At 41.7% G+C, this 23,118-nt stretch overlaps 1 protein-coding gene across 2 annotated transcripts in view; it reads left to right on the forward strand.

The window, feature by feature from the left end:
• LOC147879928 (UNC-50 family protein) overlaps positions 1-22,906 on the forward strand; it is a 33,167-nt gene extending 10,261 nt beyond the window's left edge. The window contains exons 2-11 of one of the 2 annotated variants that reach the window (XM_087371561.1): positions 1,040-1,107; positions 6,684-6,709; positions 6,899-7,001; positions 7,139-7,234; positions 20,205-20,276; positions 21,213-21,271; positions 21,428-21,550; positions 21,677-21,748; positions 22,093-22,185; positions 22,302-22,906. In XM_087371561.1, the coding sequence (XP_087227687.1) occupies positions 1,040-1,107; positions 6,684-6,709; positions 6,899-7,001; positions 7,139-7,234; positions 20,205-20,276; positions 21,213-21,271; positions 21,428-21,550; positions 21,677-21,748; positions 22,093-22,148 (675 nt within the window). In that variant the 3' untranslated portion in view covers positions 22,149-22,185; positions 22,302-22,906. The remainder of the gene's footprint in view (positions 1-1,039; positions 1,108-6,683; positions 6,710-6,898; positions 7,002-7,138; positions 7,235-20,204; positions 20,277-21,212; positions 21,272-21,427; positions 21,551-21,676; positions 21,749-22,092; positions 22,186-22,301) is intronic. The other variant, XM_087371562.1, reaches the window with a different exon arrangement.
• Positions 22,907-23,118: the final 212 nt, after the last annotated feature.

Raw genomic sequence — 23,118 nt, forward strand, 5'->3', positions numbered from 1 at the left:
TTCACAAAAGTTTATTATACATTTAGCTAAACACTTAGCACATATTCAACAAATCACAAACTTTCCCTAGGATGAAGGTGGTTCACCACAAAATGGATCTTACGCAGTGGACAAGATAAAAGGGTCAGGATGGGCACCCCCCTTTTCAGACCTATCTATACTGAGATAACATCATCCCCTAGTGGCATGAACATATCAATTGTTCTCTAACAAATCGTGCAATGTCTACAATATCATTCATTAAAATGAGCCACAACAATTCTTCTTTCTTTTTCTTCATGATGTGGCCATCGTAGACATCCATCTTTAGTATTCCCGTATGATTCTTGGATCTTTAAGAATTCTTCTCACTAAGGCATGAGAAAATTACAGTCAAATATCTTGGAAAATCCAAAATCCAATCACCACATAGGACAAGCCTTGTACATAATGTGAAATTACACAAATCCACAATAGAACGGACTGCTCTAGCTTGGAGGATAGAGCCATGAATATGGTAGAGATATAGGAAGAACATTGATCTTGTGTCATCTCTCTTCGAATGTCTTGAACACTTCAAAATGGATGAGGACGATCCAAGCTGTTAGATTGGTTTGCCTATGGGAGGACGAAACTTAAATGTGTACCATAGTGTTTGATGAAGAGATGCTGCACACATTAGTAGAGCCCTCAATCACATCGAAGAATGTTAACAGAAATTTGGCTACAGCATACTATATTAGGGTTTTTTAAATGCTTTTAAATGCTAGGAGGAGTAATATCCTTCATATATATCTAGATGAATCCACAAACATGCCCTGCTATCTAGATGAGTAACCCGTCGTGCCCTCTTGAGCGCTACCCGACGTCTGATGAGCACCATTGTAACCCCGATCGGCTGTACCCTAGGTCTGAAAATAGAGGAGATGTGAGAGAGAGAGAGAGAGAGAGAGAGAGCTTGCTTCCTTATTTATTCTTTATTTTGTTAGATTAGTATTTTAGAATGATCACAAATTTGCAATCTAGGCATTTGACATTGACTTGTGTGAAAACTTTGTAGTGGAGGCAAATGGATATTGAGTACACATTTTGGCAAATGCTTCATCTATGCACCTCCCCAAAAGTTGTGTAAGTGAAGCCATCCTAGTTTGCAACTTAATTTTGAGTCGATTGCTTGTGCCTTGTAAAAATGTTAATGTTTTCCTAAAATAGATGAATGTAGCTTGTGATTTTATCTTAGGATTTCCTTGTTGCTTTAACTTGTGTTTTGGACTTCCATATACTTTGTAAGATGAGATCAAATGAAGCTTTATTGCATTTTAAGGTCAGCTATTTGCTAAAGCCAAGTCGTGTAATTTCTATTGACAAGATATGAACTAGTGCAAGTAGAAAGCCCATGATCTTATGTGTTTAATGATTCTGAAGTCTACCAGGTTTTCAAATGGTAGTCGAGTGATGTCCTTGGATGATAAGATGCCTTAATTATCAAATTTGTTTCTTTTCTTTGTTTCATCAATCATGTACTTGTCCTTGAGCACAATCACGTCGGTGCGATGCGATTGTAGTTTCTCGAGCCTATGGATGATGGAATGAATGGGTTTTAACCTCGGGATGGATATTGAGCGGTAACATTTGCAGTGTTTGGGGGCGTGTTGTTGGATTGATTTGGACATACATTTTTGGCATGCTAACAAGCGTATATTATTACACTTTTTGATTTGCCTCACGCATTACTACTATCCGATGAATTTAGCAATTGCATCAATGAGATACTAGCACCGCATTTCTTCATAGAGACTTCTTCGAGGAAGTGTGTGGCTGTGAGTATTTGCTGAGCTAGTTTGTGTGCTAACTTGAGGACTTTGCTGTGGTGCTCCAAGACTTCTTTTAGATAGCTCCCAAGCTTTGGGCTGTTGGCTGTTCGAGTAGATTTTCAGGCTATCCCTGCTGCCAATATGATTTTCTCTGATGTATGCATATGCATGGGTCACGCACACCTGCCCTTCTCCACCTTTAGAGGATGTTCCTTATTTTGCAGATGAAATGCCTTTTAAACATTGAGATATCTTCCCCAAGGTATTTCTGCATTGGATACCTGTCCATCTAGTTTATTTCCTGTTTGTAGAATTGCATATTTGTTCTTGGGTCTAGCCATAATTTCTGTAGCTTTTTCTGCGTTTTTAGGTTTTGATTTCACTTGAACACACGCAGACACAGAGAGAGAGAGAGAGAGAGAGAGAGAGAGAGAGAGAGAGATTACCCACCCTTGTCAACCGTCCAATCAATGTTAGGCATGGCTGCTTTGACATGTGCTATAGTGTCACCGAAAGTCCTCTTCTTCATACCATCCTTCAAGAAGTTCCCCTATTCTTATCTTCAAGGCATTACCATGTCTAGCTGGGTGTTCTTTAATCTCTTCCTGAATGTCAGCTTTATTTACTTTGGTATCAAACTCCACAATCACTTCCTTCTTAGTGGTCAGTTTTTCAATGTGAACTAGATCTTTGACTGTAGAGACTAGCTAGGGGGTAGGGGGCGAAGCCTTGCAAGACTTTACAGCCTCATCAATTATTGCCTGCTTGCCAGGTCCTTCAAGAATCTGAATTCTAGCTATTGCATCTGCCAGTTGCATCTTTAACTCTGTTACCTGCTGCTGTAGATAAAAAATCTGTTCATGGTGCCCAATTATGGGTCGATCCAAACCTGCTCGTACGTATGTGTGAGCATATGGAGAGGGTGTCTTGGCTGTGGCCTATCGGGCCTGTGCATACTGAGAAGGTGTCATCGCTGCAACTGTGGCATATCGGGCCTTGTTGGCTGATGCTGCTGGGGTTGAGGGAGGAGGTTTCGAGGAGAGGCTCAGCCATTCCTTGCTGGCCATGTCTGCTGCTACCCTGGGCTAAACTACCCCCCTGGCTGGGCTAGGGGTTCAGCCCAGCTAGGGGTTAGAGGCCTCCCGGAACTACTGGCTCCTGCAACCTGTTAGGTGTAAGGAGGATAACTAACGGATGGAGAAGAAGGTATGTACGGGCTATACGGAGGTCTGACATTGATGTACGACAAACTATACGGAGGCTGTACAGACGATGGGCTACAGGCTGTACAAACGACAAGTCAAGAGGGTTGTACGGACGACGGGCTGTTATGTACGACAGTGGGCTGTGAGGTACGGATGACGGGCCGAGGTACAGACTACAGGATGGGGTATAACCGACGTGCTGAGTACGGACGACGACGACAGGCTGAGTACGGACAACGACGGGCTGAGAGAGAAAGAAAGAAAGAAAGATATATTAACGTCCACAGGAGACCTCGCGGGCCTACGGGACAAAGTGCACAGAAAAGCGAACTCATACAAGCCTCAGTGGGCTGAAGCAAAGGGTATGCTAGGACCCTTGCTGAGTACTAATCTATGCTAACAGAATCATAATCATAATCATATGATATCAATCAATCTATCCAGGCGCTGGGACGAAGCCGAAGCCTGGTACAATGATGGCTCTCTGGTGGGCTGCGAAACTATCTCGTATCTGTGTCTGTCGAGCTGTCCCCGCTGCGGCGGGGGGCGTGGTCTCCTTGCTCTTTGGACTGTTTGGGCTATGTCTAGAGTGATCCCTCGTCTCTGTCGTGTTGCCCACAATGAGATCTCTTTCCAGACCCTTTCCCACAATCTCAGCATGTACTTTTCGCCCCATGTCAATGGCTCCTATGCTGCCCAATCTCTCAATCTGCGAACAAATGTGACGGCATCTGAGGGATCCCCTCCAATTGCATCTGCTCGAAACAATTCAGAGCTTCTTCTCAAGCCCATAGTCATCATATCCTGCAATTAGTGCAGTCCAAGAGACCTCATGTCGGACTTGCAGCTTGTCAAACATGTCCTGTGTTTTGGCAAGCGTGCTAAATTTGGCATACATATCCATCAAGGTGTTGCCAACAGTGGGATCCCTTTCCAGCCCCTTTCTCGCAATCGCAGCGTGTATTTCTCGGCCCTTGTCTATGGCTCCAATGGTGCCACCAGCTTTTAAGCTGCAAACTAGTTTGAGAGCATCTGGAGAGATACCCTCCATTTGCATCTGTTCGAAACAGTCAAGTGCTTCCTCACCAAGCCCATGCTCTGCATATCCTGCGATTACTGCAGTCCATGCAACCTCATTTTGAACTTGCAGCTTGTCAAACGTGTGTTCGGGACGATAAGCCCAGCTCAAATGATGGCACCCCCACATTGATGATTATCAATTAGCAAATCAAATTTCCCTGTACTTGGATTGAAGGGACCTCAAATGAGATGTTAATGGGCAATCCAAGCCCATAGTCTCAATGGAGAAGAATATGAGACTGCCATATGGCAAGGTCCTTGTGGGATAATCCCACATACCATAGTGCACTTTGGACGCACTAGGATATATGCACTAGAGGCCCGTCTCTCATACGATCCTCCCTGGTGGACCTTTTGAGAGAAGTGAAGAGGGTGGCTAGGCAGCTCCAGTACGTGGCCCTACACATTGCACCACTAGATTGGTGGCCACACAAGTCCAGACCATCCAGAAGCCATGCAGATGCTGATTTTAATTATGCATTGATGAGCACATTGATGGATGCCACATAATCACAGTTGTATCTGGATGCAAAATATTATGGATCATGATAGCAGGCCTGAGAATAGATTTAGTGTGAAGAATGCCACTTGCAGGTGGTGGTAGGTAAGTTGTGGCAGCATCAAATGGGTTTAGAAGAACAATTAGCAGTCAAATGGAGTAGTGGGAAAGTATAAAGCCTTTCTTGTTGCAAAGGGTAATACGTAGGGCACAGGTTTGACTGCAAGGGGAACTTTGCTTGAGTAGCAAGGACTATCATTTGCTTAGCTGCATGTTCTGGGTGGCGAGTTTATCAGATGGGTATCAGAATCACTTTCTTGAATGTGGATCTTGGGAGCACAAGGTATGCAAGCTAAAGAAGGAAATTTGTGGTTGAAGTAGGCTTCATGAATACTCTTATTGAGCCAAATTTACATATCCTCATGAGTGGACAGGTTCATATTGCTCATCCCTTATGTGGGTTACATTATACACACTAGGAATAATGAGCAGAAAATTGTAAAAATTTAGGCTGTTTGACATGCCAGATTTGCATTTGTAGTAATATCGTCTGGGCTTGGATTTTGGCAAGCCAAGGAGGGTACTTGCATGTCTTGATCAAGGATGTGAGAGGTATGGGGAGCACCGTGGAGACTGAAAACAATCACAAGATGCTTAAGTTTTTATGACCAAAAGGATGCAGCAGCCGTGCTTCCTATGAATCTGATGGTTAAGTTGTGGACTGTAGAAAGTGGTGAAATTTATATTTTAATAGTGGTGAAGTATGACACAAATCCCTAGATAGTGGGACTGGGCTCCGTCTTGTTGTTTGAGTCGACTGTGATCTGGCGTCCTTGCTTTAGTACAGTGCATACGTACCTCCTAGGGTGAGATCCTCCCTGACATGAATTGTGTTTCATGCAGGAGAACCCAACTGTTGCCAAGAATAGCAGTCCTCGTCTGAGCATTGAGAAAGGTGCATACTTCCTTCCCATCCATCTGAACTGCTGGACCTTGACAGCGACCAGCCCTTGCATCATAAAGTAGTGTTGCAACAGCTCCTGCACTGAGGGTGTTAACTTTGTTCTCCTCTTCCTGCACACCATGTTCACTGTATGCTATCTTTTGCATTCCTTTTCCATCATATCATCTATCTTATTGGCCAGGGAGATGTGAATACTTTGATGTACTTGCCCTCTTTCTTCTTAACCCCTTCTGCAAAGAGGATGCCTATGCCATTTTTTCAGGAACTTGGCTATTACAGCCTCTGTTGCGCCCCCTGTGGGGGGGAAGGTTCAATTGAGCATACTTGTGTTCCCACTGAGCCTTTTAGATGATGGCATCATTTAATTTGCATGCTACTTGGCTTTTGGAACTCTTTGATTACCCCTCCTTGTGCTGCATTTTTTGAGATATCACTTGCAACAGAGGCATTACTGTTTGGATTGAGAAGCAGCAATTGGAGTGGGGATGCCACTATTTTCTTGCATTTTCTAATTATTGCAGATCCTTCGTTGCTTGTCGTGGTGTTATCTCATTTCATCCCACTGTGGAATACCCCTTAGGACCCCTTGCACATAGGGGTGGACTTGTACCTGCTTCCCTTTGCGTGTTTGCATCACATTTGCAAAGAAGATTGGACTTGCAACATGGATTGATTTTCTTTCAATTAGCTAACAAATGGAGATAACCAGCATAGTGTATTTTTCAATGAGGACACCAAGTAGTTGGTAAGTCATTTCTCAGTGGGAAGGCATGTCATTATTGAGGACTGCAGTACTTAGTGATATTGGCCTTAATGAAGGCATTATCTTTTAACAGGTTTGGAACATGGAATACGCCCAACTTTAGAGGTAAAAGAAGAATTCTTGCCCAAAATCTTTTGCTGTGTTTCTAGCCAGTGTATGCATTGAAGATCTGTTTGCATGGACAAAGATTTCTGCCATATAATGAGTGAGCATATTAGCAGCTTATTTTTATTTTCCCCCTGCTAATGTGTTTGGAATGATTTTTGCGCTTGAAGATATCTTGGTTGTTCTGAGTTCTTTTTACCCAGGTAGAAAACTAACAAAGATTTGCTTCTTGCATGCTTTCAATCTTCTAACCATGACCCATGAGGAGCTCCAGTTATCAGCACACAAAATACCATAAGCGTAAGTGGTCTATTCATTAGGGTCTTTGAACAGAAGTTGCCCGTGTAATATATTTAGATCCTTGAACTGCTATTTTGCTGTGATCAATACAGTATTATTTACTTGCTGGAATATGGTAGGACTAGATTTCATTTCTTTTGTCGAGGACCAGAAGGACAATTTCCTATACTATTCAGTTTGCACGTGCAGAGACAAAAAATCAATGGGCCAGGGATGATCCTGCCTTCGTTGTCATATGCAGCCTTTTGCTAGGCGTTGCTGCTTCTGCGTACTGTGCTGCGTCAGTATTTTGGTCTCTTAATCACTTTGCATTGTTTTTACTGTCTTGTTACCATACATAGACCCTCTCTTATTGCTGTAAGTGGCATTGTCATTTGATTTCATTCGGTTTATTTCACCATTTATATATATTCATTCAATTCTTTTCAGGTATGGTCATAGCATTGCTCGTGCTACTCTTACAATACTTTCAGTGGTCTGTTTCCACTTCCTGCTGATCGGCTTTTTCTTGGCGACAGTTTGCTGGTAGGATCCTGTCAGCCTTTGCTGTCTATGGCATTCTAATTTTCTTGCAGCTGCAAGATGGTAATTTCTGGTTATTAAATTTTAATAGTCTTCTTTTGTGCTTCATAATAACCAGTTCTTTCATCCTCATCCTTCTGTTCCATGAGAAGGTCTGAGCTATGATTGGAATATTGAAATGCATGAATCAATTCACTTTTGTCATGGCTGAGTCTGACTTTTGATATTGGAAAAGTGAGAGAATTTTAGCATGTGGGACACATGTATGGGACATTGACTTTAAAATTAAGCTGGCCATTTGAACTTCTGATGTTCCCTAAGCTGTGACCTTATCAGACTCAGCTGAGAAAATTGGAGCACCAACCAGATTGAGGACGAGCAAGCCACCTGTAGATTTATGCAAAAAGTGTCTGTTCAGCTGGTGTTTGAGATGATTTCCTGATACCTTTGATTAGAAGATTGCCAATCTTATTGATTCTTGCGACTGATCCTCTAAAGATAACAAGGGGTTTATTCTTCAGGCTGATGTGACTTAACCTTAAAGTCTCAGTTCATACCTGAGCTCAACCATAGGCCTGAATTGTCCTTGGGTGAGATATACTCTGTAGATAGCTAACTCATAAGCTGCAGACAAGCTTTTATCAACAAGAACGGGACAGGTAGAGCTGGCAGGCTTGCACATTTAGCCAGTTTTGAGCCTCATCCTAGAGCCAAGACAACCTAATAATAAGAACGTGTCTCATACAACAAGCCCTCACCTGTGCAGGTCAGGATGCACAAAAAGATATGTCACCCAAGGCAATGACACCAACGGAGGCCTCAGCTAGTATATAAGTTGCTTGAATATATAGGACACTCTTCTATATAATTGTCATGATCGTTACAGTCTTGACTGTTCTGATTAAGACAATTGTCTAGACTTCATCCATGCTAGCTCAGGCTCAACCTTGGGCTAGTTCCTACCCTTGGTTAGATCCCTAGTAATGGCGAATACCCGCATAACGTTCTCAACCCCTTAAGCAAGAAAGCTTTGTAGATGAACTTAGGATATTGTTTCTTTAAGAGTTCAAAACCTTTCCAAGTATATTCATCTTTAGACTGGTCTTCCCACTTGATTAGGAGTCCATGAATTTTCTTTTTCGTTTACTCTTTTTCTTTGCATCTGAAATTTCCTTTGGCTAATATGGAATGCGAATTGACAAAGTTCTTTGAGAGTAGTGAATACATTGACTCTTAGTTGTTCTCTCCTAGTTTCTCTTTCAATTGACCAACATGAAAGACAGGGTGAACTTTTACATCTGGATGAGATTTTGACTTATTTGATCTTCTTGATCACTTTGAAAGGTTCCTTTTTATATTATCTTAGAATATTTTGGGACTTCAAGATAAACCATTATACCTTTTTCTATGTCTGAGGCTTCTCCTTCGTATAATATCGCTATCTTTACTGCTTGCTCATATTGCAAAAAAATCTGAAGTTGCTTGCATGTTGGTATTTTGAAGGTCCACAAGGCTGATATCTATAAGTCAAATGAAAGGGCTCATCCTAACGGAGGAATTCTTGGCACTGTGTAGATTTTTGGTCTTTAGAACAACAAAAAATCTAAAATTTGTATGATTGGACTTATTCTAGTCTTACAAAGGTATATAGAATTCTCGGCATTGTTACAGGAGAGGTTCAAAGCCCCAGCTTCTTCATAAAGGCTCTAGTGGCTTTTCCCTTATACCCCCACCTCTTATGGTTAGGGTTAATACACATGGTGTGGATTCATTGTGGGCAGCTTAGTTACTGCATTCCAGTGTGCACACCCCTTCATCTTGCAAAATTCAATGAAGCTTGGGATTTGTAGCTTCCACCACTATCTGATCTAAGAACTTTAATTCTATCCTCTATTTGATTCACCACCTATGCCTTAAACATTTGAAAATTGTACAAGGCCATGACTTGTGTGTCATCATGACCCATGTATACCGAAGGTTTCATAGAGTTATCACTAATGAATGTGATGAAGTAGACAGCTCCAGTTAGAGACCTAGTCTCAAAGGGTCGAACAATATTTGCACGCACCAGCTCTAAGATATTGTTGCTATGTGTGCTTGTCGATCTCTGTGTTACTTTCCATAGCAACAAGCCCAGCAAACTTTCATGGCTTTGTCACACATATGTGGCAGCCCATAACTATCTAGTGCTCGTGCAACTTTGCCAAGCTTTCTATCCTCCTATGCCATTAAAAATTATTCTCATCTCCAGTAGAAGTGAACAGCCTTCAAAAATTTCCTTGCCTAACACCTTTAGCTATCACTTTGTTGTCTTGTGTCTTATCCTACATAAGGCTTTCCCAATCATCAAATATCGCCCTCATTTAGTGAGTTACAGATGGCAAACTCAAGTATGATTCAGATATGTAATACATGTCTCTGATGTATCTCTTTTTACCCCCAATAGGAGGAGGAAGAGGTAGCTTCAAGTGTAAAGGATGAGCCCAATTTACGTATGGGATGAAATTTTGGTTGCAGAGGCAGAAGACTTCCAATTCTCACATAAACATGCTAATAAGTATTCTACATTTGATTGTGGTTTGTTGATTTAAGTGATTCCTTCCACATGGCTTCTGGAGAGGATTGATTCAGTCACTTAGATACGGATGTACGTTTGATTGCTAATTTTTTGATTCAGGTGCTTCATTCCCTATGAGTCCTAGAAAGGATTGGTTCCATCACATTCCCGATCTTTTACCTTTGCCTCTGCATTTGCCTTACCTTTGCCTCTGCTTGCACAGCTATCTTCTCCCATGTCTACCTTCTTCCAACAGTCTGAAACCCACGAAATAAAAGCATGACCCCTTTGTGTTTTGTGACCTTGGATGGGCTTTTGTCCTTGTCCTCGATTTAGCACTCGCCTGTTTTCCTCCTATGAACAACAGCAAACCAACTTCTCAATTAAATGGGAATTTCTCCCATGCTACTAGACTACTCAAATATCATTTAAGGGTATGGATTCAGCTCATCCAGTACAATCTGGCCTAAGTCAAATTTCTCAATCTCTATATTATTGTAAGCAAGTTGATTATGGATGTCTTAGATCCTTGGAACTGAATTCGGTAATACTCTCTGTCTTTCCCTATCTAAGAGAGTACATCTTATTCCACATTCTTTGCTAATGCAAGTCCTTCAAGGCTTTTTCAAGTGGCAACTATCTCCATTTTGAAGAATAACATGCACTCGTTACTCGTACTATATTTCTTTAGCACCTCTTTATGAGGGTTGGAGGGAGAAATAACATGGATCTCTATTGAAATGAAGTTACAAGAATGAGAATACAAGGGTCTGTCAACATTCTAAAACCCTAAAACCCTAGTTTAACCCACACTAGGGTTACAATGTTAGAAGTCAACAGCACCATTTGTGAGCCCCCGTATGAGGAGGACAACGGGGTCCTGTAGAGGATGGGGGTACCTGGACAGGATGATTGCACAGCAGTGTACGGCTGTTTGGCGGACTGGCTGCAAGGAATCATGACCTGAGTTCAACCATGATGGGTCTGGAACAGGTTGGCGCAGCAGACAGCAGCACAAACGGCATCAGGAGGAGCCTGTCTGCATGGCAGACCTGCACCAGGAGAAGCAGAAGACGACCCTGGCAGGGCCTATTTATAGCCCTGGCCAGGGGTTGGGTGGCTGGACCAACCAGCTGACTGGCAGTCAGCTGTTGGTCGTCTGTCCAGTCAGTCTGGTAAGGGGGCTGACAGCCCCCTCTAAATACTCCCCCATTCCCTTCATTCACTGATCAAGCCGTCACTGAAAGCCCTTCAGCAGGCAGCGTGACTAGGAGTTCCTGAGTAGTGTTCTGTGGAGAGTTCTCTACAGAGAGCACTTTGCTGGTTCTTTTGTGCTCATTAATCACCCTTGTGCTTAGCCAGATGTTCCTGACTTTCAAAATTTATGTACAAAGACGCCTGTGCTTTTGGAGAAGGAATCTATCCTCATGACTCTTGTGAACTGAACGGCACTTCAAGAGGGGATGCTTGTGCTTTCTTAGATCTTAGACTTTCTCAATCTACCGTAGGATTAGAGGTTGATATAACTTAGAAAGCATCTGCATACTCAATCAAACTCTCTTTTGAAACAAAAAGAAAAACGGACTGTTCAGCTCCCCATTTTTTGTTTTCAGCTTATGTTCAATCATTCTAAACATGCCTAAGGCCGATACAACATAGATAAAAGACTTCATATCTAAGATTGTAGGTTTTTTTTTTTCTTGGATTATACCTCTTGTGTATTAGTAAAGTGATCAAATTACTACATTGAGTGATAAAAGATTCCTTAGTTGTACAAAGGCACAAAAATCTATGGAATTGGAAAGAAATGACTCCATATTTTTCCGAATCAGAAATGTTTGAGTCAATGTGAGGCATGTTTATAATGTGTAAACCACTATATTCAGGTTGTTCATGCAATTTTGCATCTTTGTAGGAAGCGGCACATAAATGTAAGAGGTTCATTTAGTTTTTAATGGTTTAAATAATTCATTCATTTTGTAAATTCTTTCTTTCATTCCTACATGACACAGAGAGAGAGAGAGAGAGATTTTATTCATGTTTTTTGGTCGATTTTGTTTCTTGATTTGTTTGTTTATTTTTCCTTAGTCACCTTCCTCGTTTCTTCTTTATTTCTTGTTCTCTCTCTCTTTTGTTTATTTGACGTATTTTAGTAAGCATTGGGTTTGCCCAGAGACTGTGTGGGTCTTTAGAAACCCAATATAGCTGCTTATGCTTGGGCACTAATGACGACATAACTATTGCCTTGCTTGCCTAGTATGTCTACCTTTTGTTTTTTTTAAATTTATTGTTACCTTATTTTCTTCTCTTTCGTTTTCTCTTTTATTTTCTTCTCTTTCGTTTTCTCTTTTATTTTCTCCGTAGGATTTTGGGACTTTAGAGGAACAACAATCTAAATTTGTACTATTGGATATATTCTAGTCTTATAAAGGTATATTGTTTTGGCCACATTCCGTGGAAGAATAAATTCTGACTTCGCTTTCTCTTCTCTATTGCCTATGTTCATGAGTGAGGTTTGCATCATAGAGTGATTCAAATAGAAGTCATTCTTTCCGCCGCGTGTGTGAGGTTCGAGCGATTCCTACCTCGGTTTTCTTACATGGTCTCAGAGTCAGTGTTGCAGCTCTAGTTTTTCACTTTGAAGGAAGGAGTCCCTCCAGTCCCGAAGGCGACCCTGATTCAAGAAAGGTGTTTTTTGAGCCTGTTTGGTTTGTATAGAAAGTTTTTTGGTTTATTTCTCTGTGATTTTTTGAGAAGCTATGTCTGAGAAGAATGGTTCTAGTGGTGGTTCTAGAGGGAGTCATGGAAGTAGTGTTTTCAAAGGAGGTACCGGGGGTGGCACTACTCATGCCTAGGGTTACCATGCCCACAACCACGCCCTCTACCACAATTCCGAACTTCAAGGAGATAGGAAAGCTTAATGGGACAAAGTATCCATATTGAAAGTGAAGATCTATAGCCATCTAGTGGCTAGGAAGCTCTGGAAGATCACGATAGGGGTGGATGCGAAGCCAATAGACATCAAGGATGCGTAAGGAAAAGTTGTCTTTGCTGTAGATCTAGATGAGCTTGAAGCATGAGAGGACAAGGATGCCCCAAGCCCTTGCACTAATCATAGAGACGACGATAGATTATGTAGTTCCTCATATTCAGATGGCAGAGACATCGATCGAGGCATGGGCCATTTTGAAGGGCTTGTACGAGATGGACAACACTTCTTAGATCCTATCTCTCAGTTGATATCTCTCAATCATTAATAGTTCAATATGGGCATCGATGAAGGAGATACAATACATGGCCACCTCACAAAGGTCAAGGTGGTGAGCGACTAGCTTGCGTTGGTTGGTAAAAAAATGGACTCAAGCTAGCTCTTATGGCTAACGCTTGGGATGCTTCCAAGAAGTTTGAAGGGCTTCGTAACTACTGTGACAGCAGGAGAGGAACAATCCTTCAACTTTTGAGGAGCTTGGTCCCTTATTGATAGCGGAGGAGGCTTGGGAGAAACGCTACAATAAGAAGATGACAAGGCACTTTTGGCGAAGGACAAGCTTGGCAAAGGCAAGTCTGAGGACTCCAAGGGCAATAAGGCAGATGATGCAGGAAAGCAGAAGGTCAAGTGCTTCTATTGCGACAAATTCGGTCACTATGCTAAGGATTGTTGGAAGAAGAAGGCAGACTTAAAGCAGAAAAGGGATTTCAAGCCCAAGGAGTAGTGGAAGGACGATTCGGCGAATGTGACCACTGGTGAGCTCTTCTTGGTCATCGAGCATTGCTTAGCTCATACAATGAGTGAAGAGAAGGAGGGTTGGTACGTGGACAACGGAGCATCAAATCACATCTCAAACAAAATACCATTCTGCACCAAATTAAGAGCCATGAAGATAATCTCCTGTGTTGTCTATGTTCCAAAATTTTGTAAGAACTTGGTTTCTGCAACTCGTCAAAGAACAAATGACGGTGCTGTATAATGACAAGGGAGTTGTTGTCAGTTCCAAAGAAACTAGAGATATAGTTGCTCAAGGCGTTGAAGAGAATTGGCTGTATTGGATCGATGCAATATTGGTTCGTGGGGACCATGGAAGCTCTAAGCTGGGCATGAGCGCTTCGAACACATCAATTATGGCACCTTGAAATTGCAGGCCCAAATAGAGTTTGTAGCGCTTGCTTGGAGAGCAAGCAACATTGGGAGGGATTCCCACAGGAGGCTACATTAAGGGCCATGGTGCTGCTGGAGTTTGTACACTCTGACATATGCGGGCCTATGTCTACAAATTCATTTGTAGGTTCTCATTATCCTCTTACTTTCAGGTAGACAGCTCCATGCAACCGGCTGAGGTTTCTTATGACCGAAGTCCTTTCCCAAGCTAGGAATGGAGTGGGGAGTGCAGGGGCAGGGTCACAAGCAGGTTCTGAGACCAAATGTAAGAGTTGGAGATGGTGAGGGAGCAAAAACGTGGAGCTCTGTTGAAATGAAGTTGCAAGAATGAGGGTACAAGGGGTTGTCAACGTGGAAAAATCCTAAAATCCTAGGTTAACCCAAACTAGGGTTACAACTTACATAAACTTGAACTTGACACTAACTGTGGTTAAAGAAAAAACCAATTTTGAAGCTTGTCCTTCCAGATGTGACAATTGGATGACACTTCCTATTTGTATGCATCATTCATCATATGATCACTTATGAAGATCATTTTGTGATCAATCAAAACGAGCACAAGATGTGCAGTTTTCTTCACAAACCACAATTATGACAATCTCTTACTAAGATAAAATGGAATTCACTACACAAATGCAAAAGCCCAATTTTTTAAGTTATGTATCCCAATGCATCCACAATTGCAAATTTCTCTCACGGTCCACAAAAATATTGCAGCGTAAAACGCAACACCACACTATTGTTCTAATAGTTTATTATCTCTAAGAAAAGGAACCAAAATCTGCAATAAATATCTGGATTTTTGCACGACATTGCAATCTGATGACCTCAGTGGGGATTTCATAGTAGCTAGTCCTTGCTATGCGTGATGGAGTTTATGGTTTTCAATCTTATGAGTGACTATCGTGACATTGAAGCTGCAATATGTGTTGTGTTGTAGAGGTTGAGCTTGGGCATGTTCTTGGATTCATCTAGATATATGCTTCTGCTGTATTAGTGTACATGCAATTTTCACCTTGTGAAGTTTTCATCCATGTTACGGCCTGATGATATTGTGATAAATTCTTTCTATCGTAAGTGGTGCGTTGCCCTATCAGCAGCTAGATAGTCTTAGCATTTTTTTGCTTGGATGCTCGTTTGGGAGAGACTAAAATGAAATCAAATAGTCTTCACAAGCAGTTGTAGTTTCAATGAACAGAATGTGGACTGGTTTTTTATTAGCCTTATCCTTTAGTGCTAGCCTTTGTCATGGTTGAGTTTGCCCTTCACCTCTGGATTGCTAACACAAACTCAGTACGAGACCTTTGTATAAAAGGATGCTCAAGTATGTGTGGGTGTGGATATTTGTATGTGTGAGAGCATATGTTTATACTATGCTCTACACCCACTGTTGGGTGTTGATGAGGTCGGTGGGGATGTCATAGTAGCTAGTTCTTGCTATGCGTGATGAAGTTTATGGTTTTCAATCTTATGAGTGACTATTGTGAGATTGAAACTGCACTATGTGTTGTATTTTAGAGGATGAGTTTGGGCATGTTCTTGGATTCATCTTTATATATGCTTGTGCTGTGTTAGTGCACATGAAATTTCACCTTGTAAAGTTTTCATTTATGTTGCGACTTGTTGATGTTGCGATAAATTCTTTCCATCTTAAGTTGTGCGTTGCCCTATCAGCTAGATGGTCTAAGCAATTTTTTGCTTGGATGCTCGTTTAGGAGAGACTAAAATGAAATCATATAGTCTTCACAAGCAGTTGTAGCTTCAATGAAGAGAATGTGGACTACTTTTTGATTAGCCTTCTCCTTTAGTGCTAGCCTTTGTCACGGTTGAGTCTTTCCTTCTCCTTCAGACTGTTGACAAAAACTCGGTACGAAGACCAGGATGCTCAAGTATGTGTGGATTTGTATGTGTGAGAGTATATGTTCATACTATGGTCTACACCCACTATTGGGCGCTGATGAGGTCAGTGGGGATGTCATAGTAGCTAGTCCTTGCTATGGGTGATGGAGTTTATGGTTTTCAATCTTATGAGTGACTATTGTGAGATTGAAACTGCACTGTGTGTTGTATTTTTAGAGGATGAGTTTGGGCATGTTCTTGGATTCATCTAGATATATATTTGTTTCAGAGAAAAGAACTTGTATTAATGTGTGAAAAGACCAACTATACAAATCAGCAATCCGAAAGGCACTCATCATGGGAAAAAGAGAAACAACTGGCTCTTAAAATAACCAGCCTTTTTCCAGAGAGCCCAATTCATTGCTTAGGAAATCTTTGGAACAGGGGCTAACAACCAAAATGGCGGGCTATACATTTAACAAATGCCTAGTGTGGTAATGACATAAAAGATACGTGCAGGCCAAGCCTTTCAAAAGTGCTCCCGCCTTTCAACTAGAATGTGAAGTCTTGTTCACACAGATGGAACGTAGTACAGGTGTAAACGATATCCTGCCAGATGGCAACGAGGCTGGCTGACGGGGAACCTGAAGGCCTTCCATCACAAAATTGTAGTGGGCGACCTAGATGTTCCAGGTAGTGATGTTGGACACCGTGTCCCAAACACTATCCTTTGGTGAGGCAAAGGTTGCGGGCGGGAAGGAGGTGTCACGCTCTGTGCCTCTATCTTGAATATCCCTTGGCCTTTGATCTTATAGGTTGGCGAGGTTGAATCAATGGAGAAGACCCCCCTTCGTTAGTCACGCTCCCATCCCCCAAGGGGAGTTTTGCTGCTATGTGCTGGCCACAATCCGAAGGGCACTCAACCAAAACCTCTACACTATAGGACGCCCCAGAGACACTACGGAATCATCTCCAAAACTCTGGTTGTGCAATAGTGCAACTACTATCTATCCGCACCTACTCCAACTTGGGGCCAATGGGCAAGCCTCCATACGGCCCCATCCAAAGAAATAGTAGATCTTCCGTGGCTTACAACTAGTCCAATGACATGACCACAAGGGGAAGATAACCTTCAGGGGAACCTACTTCTCCACCCAATGATGTTGTCGTGAGGGGTCACGTTGATGCCTCCAACTGAAGATGTCGGCTTATGCGAGTCGTGGACGAGGAAAAGGGAACCTCCTACACCTTGTTAGAGTGTCCTACTCGTATGGGCCAAAACCACTCACTGGGATTCGACTGTATCTCCCGAAGAGGTTGGTCCTCCCATAACCAAATGCGCCATCGCAACCCTCTTGTTCTATTGAGACTAGGACTGGGTCAATGCTCTAGTCCTTTCCTTAGTAGTCCGCAGCTTGACCCTTTGTCTCTTGAGCAAGTCCAAAACCTTACCAGCCTCAAGATCCCCACTATCTTGCGATAAAGAAGGCCTCTAGGCCTTACTCTCTAAAGTCTACAACGGTAGGAGTCAAGGGACTATCGCAAAAATTGGATCTTGCGAGGCACCCTAGTCCTTGACAATTGTCTGTAACAGTGATGGAGGTCTAGTCCAGTTGGGCCACTATCCCATTGGGTCACACTTGGCCCAACCATGCCTCGAGGATCTCTTATTGATCTCCGCTATTCGGATACTTGCCCCCCTCAGATGAAAGTGTCGTGACTCTGCCTCCGTAAGAAGGCAGCTCCAAGACCACCCAAAAGACCTAGTTGGGCCACTATCCCATTGGGTCCCACTCGGTCCAATCGATGTGTGTCTGTTGCCCTAGCATGATACCCGTGCTCTCATCGTACTCCATGCACTCGTGTCTCGCTGCCCTTGCCATCCGTCCCACAGCGACATCTTCTGTGTCGTCTTGCTTGTGCACTCCCTAATGCCTTTTCAGCATTGTGAGCTACCCTATACCACCCTCGTGGGTTGTGTCCCACAAGGGCCATCAGCTACGTGCTCCCCCATGATACCCTCGTCAGCTGTGCAATCTCCCCCAACCTCAGGGGTTGTTTCCCACAAGGGCTATGAGCTGTGCGATCTCCCCCACGCTCGGGGGTTGTTTCCCACAAGGGCTATGAGCTACGTGTTTCCCCATGCCACCCTCATGGGCTACGTCCCACAAGGGCTGCCTGCCACCCACTCACATCCCGGGTGTGTCAGCATGCCTCGTGCCGCCCATCCGCATCACATCATCGCTTTGCCCGACACATGGTCTTTTGCTGCCATGCCCCTGTTGATCTCACACTCCCCTGCGCTCCATTGGACACCGTGCCCAATGTCCTTACTAGTCCCAAACATATGAATTTTTGCCTCTTGAACTCCTCGAGGCACGTCAGACTGGCATGAATGAGGACTGTCAACTTTCATCTTGTTTCGCGAATGGATGCCGAACATGGCCATGGAGAACCGACATCTTGAACCCACAATGTCCCGGTGCAATTAAAACGGTATACGGATCCTAAAACAGTGCTCATAGGTTTAAAACTTCACAACCCATTTCATACTATCATCTTATCAACTCTATGAAGACCTGGAATAGGGACAAGCATGTAAATTTTGAGACCAAATATGTGAAGTCATTTCAAACAATAGGCCTCTAGCGCTCCCTAGACTCCGACATTGCAATATTTGCAACAAAATTGTCATTTCTGTTTTCTTCTCATTTGTGAAGCATGCCCATGTTTTCTGCCGTAATCACTAGTGAAAGATACGAAATAATATGAGTAATTAATTGATATTTTTTGAGATAGGTCCCAAACATCTGGATGAATTTAAGTTAATGTTGTTCTGCACTAAAGTTTCTCCGTTTGAATTAAGATTTCGCATAAGACATGTTTCACAAGCTGTCTGGACACATAACGTTGGATTAATGACCATATTTTGTTTTATAAGCTCAACAAGATTGTTCAAATTTGATTGACCAAATGTTAATGTCATACTATGATGTTTGTATTGATCTTTGATATGTATTTAAAGCATTCAGATCTTGAGTTAGATGCTACGAGTCTTGACAGGTTGCCTTCTTTGATATCTTTTGCGACCCTGTGGTAGGCTTGATGTTTGTCTTTGATCAGATGTATGTTGTGAACACATCCCACTCTCTATTTGTTCTTGTCTGTTATATGGCATACGGCCAAAGATTTTCTTTAAATTTTGAACATACAAAACATCTTTGTCAAATCCTTTGTCCTCAAGAGCTGATAAATTTTTTTGAATGGGATTTGGAGTCTTACCTGCGACGTAAATTATCTTGACCTATTATTGAATAGGCTGTATCGTCTGAAACCACTTCTTGCATGGTATCATACGTGATGATGCGCTGCCATACCATGGATATTGGTATGTTGGAAGTTTAGCTCATACATTTTCTTTTCTTAATCTAGATAATCTTGTCGATGAGGAAAATACTCCTTATCTGGGTTGGTTGATATGCCTTCTGCATTTCCCATTGCTGTTATTTCAACAATTTTCGCCATAATCAGTGTTTCTGCTTTTATCTGTATGCTTTTTGGTAGTCCATAATCTTTGCACTACATATTTTCCTTTCAGTTATTATGTCTCCCATCATTTTGATTTGAGTTGGAATCTGAGGTTTCTTTAGCATGAGAAGCTCCTCGTAATTGAGAGTTTGATGGGGCATGCTCCTGATTATCAAATACATTTCTGGTTGGTTGTCAATTTCCTTGTCCTCTAGGTCTGCCTCTGCCCTTGCCTCCTCCTATTGTAATACGGATTGGTCAGGGATTGTTTATTTACTGACTTGACTAGTTGAGCATGGCTTTCTTCACCTAGCAACATTGTCATCAGGTCATTGAGCTTTGGATGAGTTGCATATATCACAAAGCTTTTGAACAAGATTTTCTGATACGTTCTCTAATCTATGCAACATAGCCTGAAATGAAATTTTCTTCCTTCCTAGTGTTGCTGATTGCCGGAAGAGGGTTGTTGATAATTTTGTGCTCAATACACATGCTTGTGTTGTTTTTTGAAACTTTGTTTATATGAGTTAAAATATTGCTTATTTCAGGATATTAGTAGGTGATATCTTCACCGCATGTATATATGAATTATCTTTCTTCTCTTTAACTGCTACTTGAAAGGTCCGTGGAATATTGTAAATAATGCTTGCAGTTCATAGGGGGTAAGATTACGCAAGTGCACCTTTATTATTTATTCATTGAATTAGGGCAACCTTAAGTTCCGAGTTACCCTTTACTTAAAAGATGTTTAGATAATCAGACACAATGTTAATTCATGCTAAGGTCTACTAAAGAATGCATGTGTAGGAGAGATTGCAAAAATGAAGCCATTTTGACAAGTTATCTTTAACCGTCAATGCATTTAAACAAAGCATTATATTCTGTTTCTGCAGGTTCCTTTCCAACCATTACCTTAGGGAAGAGGCAGCCTCAAACAGTCATATTGTTGAGCAACATGTGGAATGGTACATTTGATACTACTATATACTGCATTGGTATTGAATTTCTCTCAGGCTTGAAGAATTGTCTGGATAGAACTGAGTGCCTCTTGATGGCCAGTTGCATTTGTTCCTGCTATCATTTGTGCATGGTGCTATGGAAATAGGAAAAAGAGGAGTTTTTGCCATAGGCTGGTAAGATCTTTTTGATCTCAGGTTGAATATACAATCCTTGGTCACCTCAAACAACTGCATTTAATGGCTTGGTGTTACTTTTTTATTAGAATATACAAAGAGGCAATGTTTTTTAAAACATCTTCACCTTGGTTGAGTCTGCCCTCCATCTAGAGCTCTGACAGAAAGTCTGTATGAATACCAATTGAATAATTGTATGCCCATGTGTGGGAGTTGCATATGTGAGAGCATATGCTTATAGAATGACTATTGGGTGCTGATGATGTTGGAGGGGATGTTATAGGGGCTAGACCTTCTAAGCTTATTGAAGTTGATTGTCTGTAACGGTGTGGGTGACTACTACAAGGTTAAACATTTCATTTTCTCATTCAAGGCTGGGTGGAATTAACTAAGCTAAATGAGAAGGATGTTAAAATCTGAACGAGTGTTGCAAATTGAAAAATTTCTCAGGTTGAGAGATTTTTTGCTGGAATCACACAGAAGTCTGCAGCGTTTTTAAACGTGTTCATAAGAAGTTACACGGCTCTTTAAGTCTTGTGATTGAAAATTACACACACACACACACACACACTTATATTTCACAATGTCTGCCCATCTCAAGGCTTGGTTCTTACATGCCGGTAGTGCGTCTTACAGTTTCCCTGCAAGTGCAGCGCCAGAAAAGAAATGCTCAAGTTTGCCTTGAAAGAATTAGAAAGCATCTTTAGTAAGAATATTTTTACTGATCAATGTTATTAATCATTTTGAACTTTGGAACTACTGGTGCAGGCTTTATGCGTTTGATGTTCATTGCAACTCTTACTTTCCCCTTTTTGTCTCTCTCTATGGTAATGTTTGAATTTTGGCTTCAGCTCTTGGTTTTGTAACAGAGAATTCAAAACACATCCAAATAGAGTTCTTCAGTGCTTTCTTTCCAGCCATCTGTTTTGAAGTCATTGTGCAGTCGTTTCCTGGAACTTAAGGCTTGGTGAAATGTGTTACAGTGATACACTATTTTCTTTCGCCGATTTTAGTTGCGCAAGGCTTATTTCCGGCTATACTTTCCAATGTCCTTTTCATGGTGGCTTTGTCATATTACCACTATCTAAATTTCCTGGGTTATGATGGTGAGCTCACTAACAAACCTCAAATCTCTTGTAGCTTCTTTCATTGAAAAGTTTTCAACTTTTTGGTAAACCCATTTGAAAAGGGCCTTAGGAGCTTTCTGACAACACCTTTTGTTTTGTATGCAGTTCTGCCCTTCTTGGACAAGACGACCTTTTTTTTGTTTCCTATTGGGATCATAATCATAATCTTCCCATTTTGTAAGTTCAAATGTTATTGTATCAATGTGGCATCTTTTATAGCACCTTCTAGAGGAAATGACTAGCAGTAGGATTTTGTCTGTATCGTAGTCAACTTCTGGTGACTACCAAGAAGCTATCTGCTTGATTCAACAAAGAAGCGGGTGACCCATCTTCCTCTGTATGCAGTGCTGGATTTGAATAAATTTCTTCTGTTTACAATTCCATCTTGATATGAAAATGATATTATCTCGCAGAAGTTCGTGCCTTGTGAGTACATATTTAAACCTAAGTGTTTGAGAATCTTTACGTTCCGTTTGATTTTTATGAACTGATTATATCCTATCCACGATGATGATTCACAGCTGTATTGGCTGGCTTCAACCCAACGAGATTTGCCTTGAGCTTTTACTTCAGCTAGCTTGCTGAGCTGCTTAGTGTACAAAGACAATTAACAGGTAGTAGTTCTTTATCTTATCTTGGACTTCTATTCATTCATTGGGATCATTCTTTGCTATGGTCTAGGCCGGTGCTGAAGTTGGCTTTGGCTTACAGTGATTTTGTGCTCTGGCAGGGCGGACCAATGAGTGTCTGCAGGCAAATGACAGCAACCTATTTCTTGCCTGTAACTTCAGGGGTTACATATGCTGTATAACATGCAATGTTTGCGGGCTTAGTAAACCAGATGATTTCTTTTCTGCCTTAATGCAACAGCACATTAGACCTCGTCCCAACAAGGGGGCATTGGATACAAGGAACAAACCATAGAAAAGGTACCATTGTGGAGAACTTCCATTGTTACAGTTCACTTGAAGGGCCAACACTTGCCAGTAGAGCTTGTGGTTTGCATTTGATTTTAGCGGTGGAAGCTTATGATTTGATGATAAGTAATCACAAGATAACAAGCTTTCATCTGATTGTTTTGATCTTGGAAATACAATGCGAAGGTCAGTAAATAAAAGCCACCAGTCACCAGTTTTGAGTAGACCTTGCCTTCTTTTAAAATTTAGTTCATATCATAGGTAAGAGCTATTGAAGACATGTTCCTTTTTACAGGGCAACCTATGATCAAATATGCAGAGATTATGCAAGAATAGATTAATGACACACAGGTGTCCAGGATGCATACTCACTTTAGTGGCATTGTTAAGCTCTAAGGGGCCTTGGTTGTTTTAAAAAGTTGCAATTTACTTGCCTGTTTTCCAGCAATAATTATTACTTCACTCTGCAAATTAGAAGAGCTCTTCTTCAGAGGTCCCTCCAATTCTTTACCATATAGAACGTCAATTTCAGCGCTGTTCATGATTTTGTGTCTTAGCCTTGCAACATTTTAAAACCATTTCAGCCTTCATAGAGCTGGACTTCTGCCAGCTATTTTGTGTGTGTCAGCA

Source organism: Dipteris shenzhenensis, chromosome 33 (genome assembly GCF_047967505.1).
Source record: "Dipteris shenzhenensis isolate YYH24624 ecotype China chromosome 33, Dip_SZ_1.0, whole genome shotgun sequence".
In the NCBI taxonomy this organism is placed as follows: Eukaryota; Viridiplantae; Streptophyta; class Polypodiopsida; order Gleicheniales; family Dipteridaceae; genus Dipteris; species Dipteris shenzhenensis.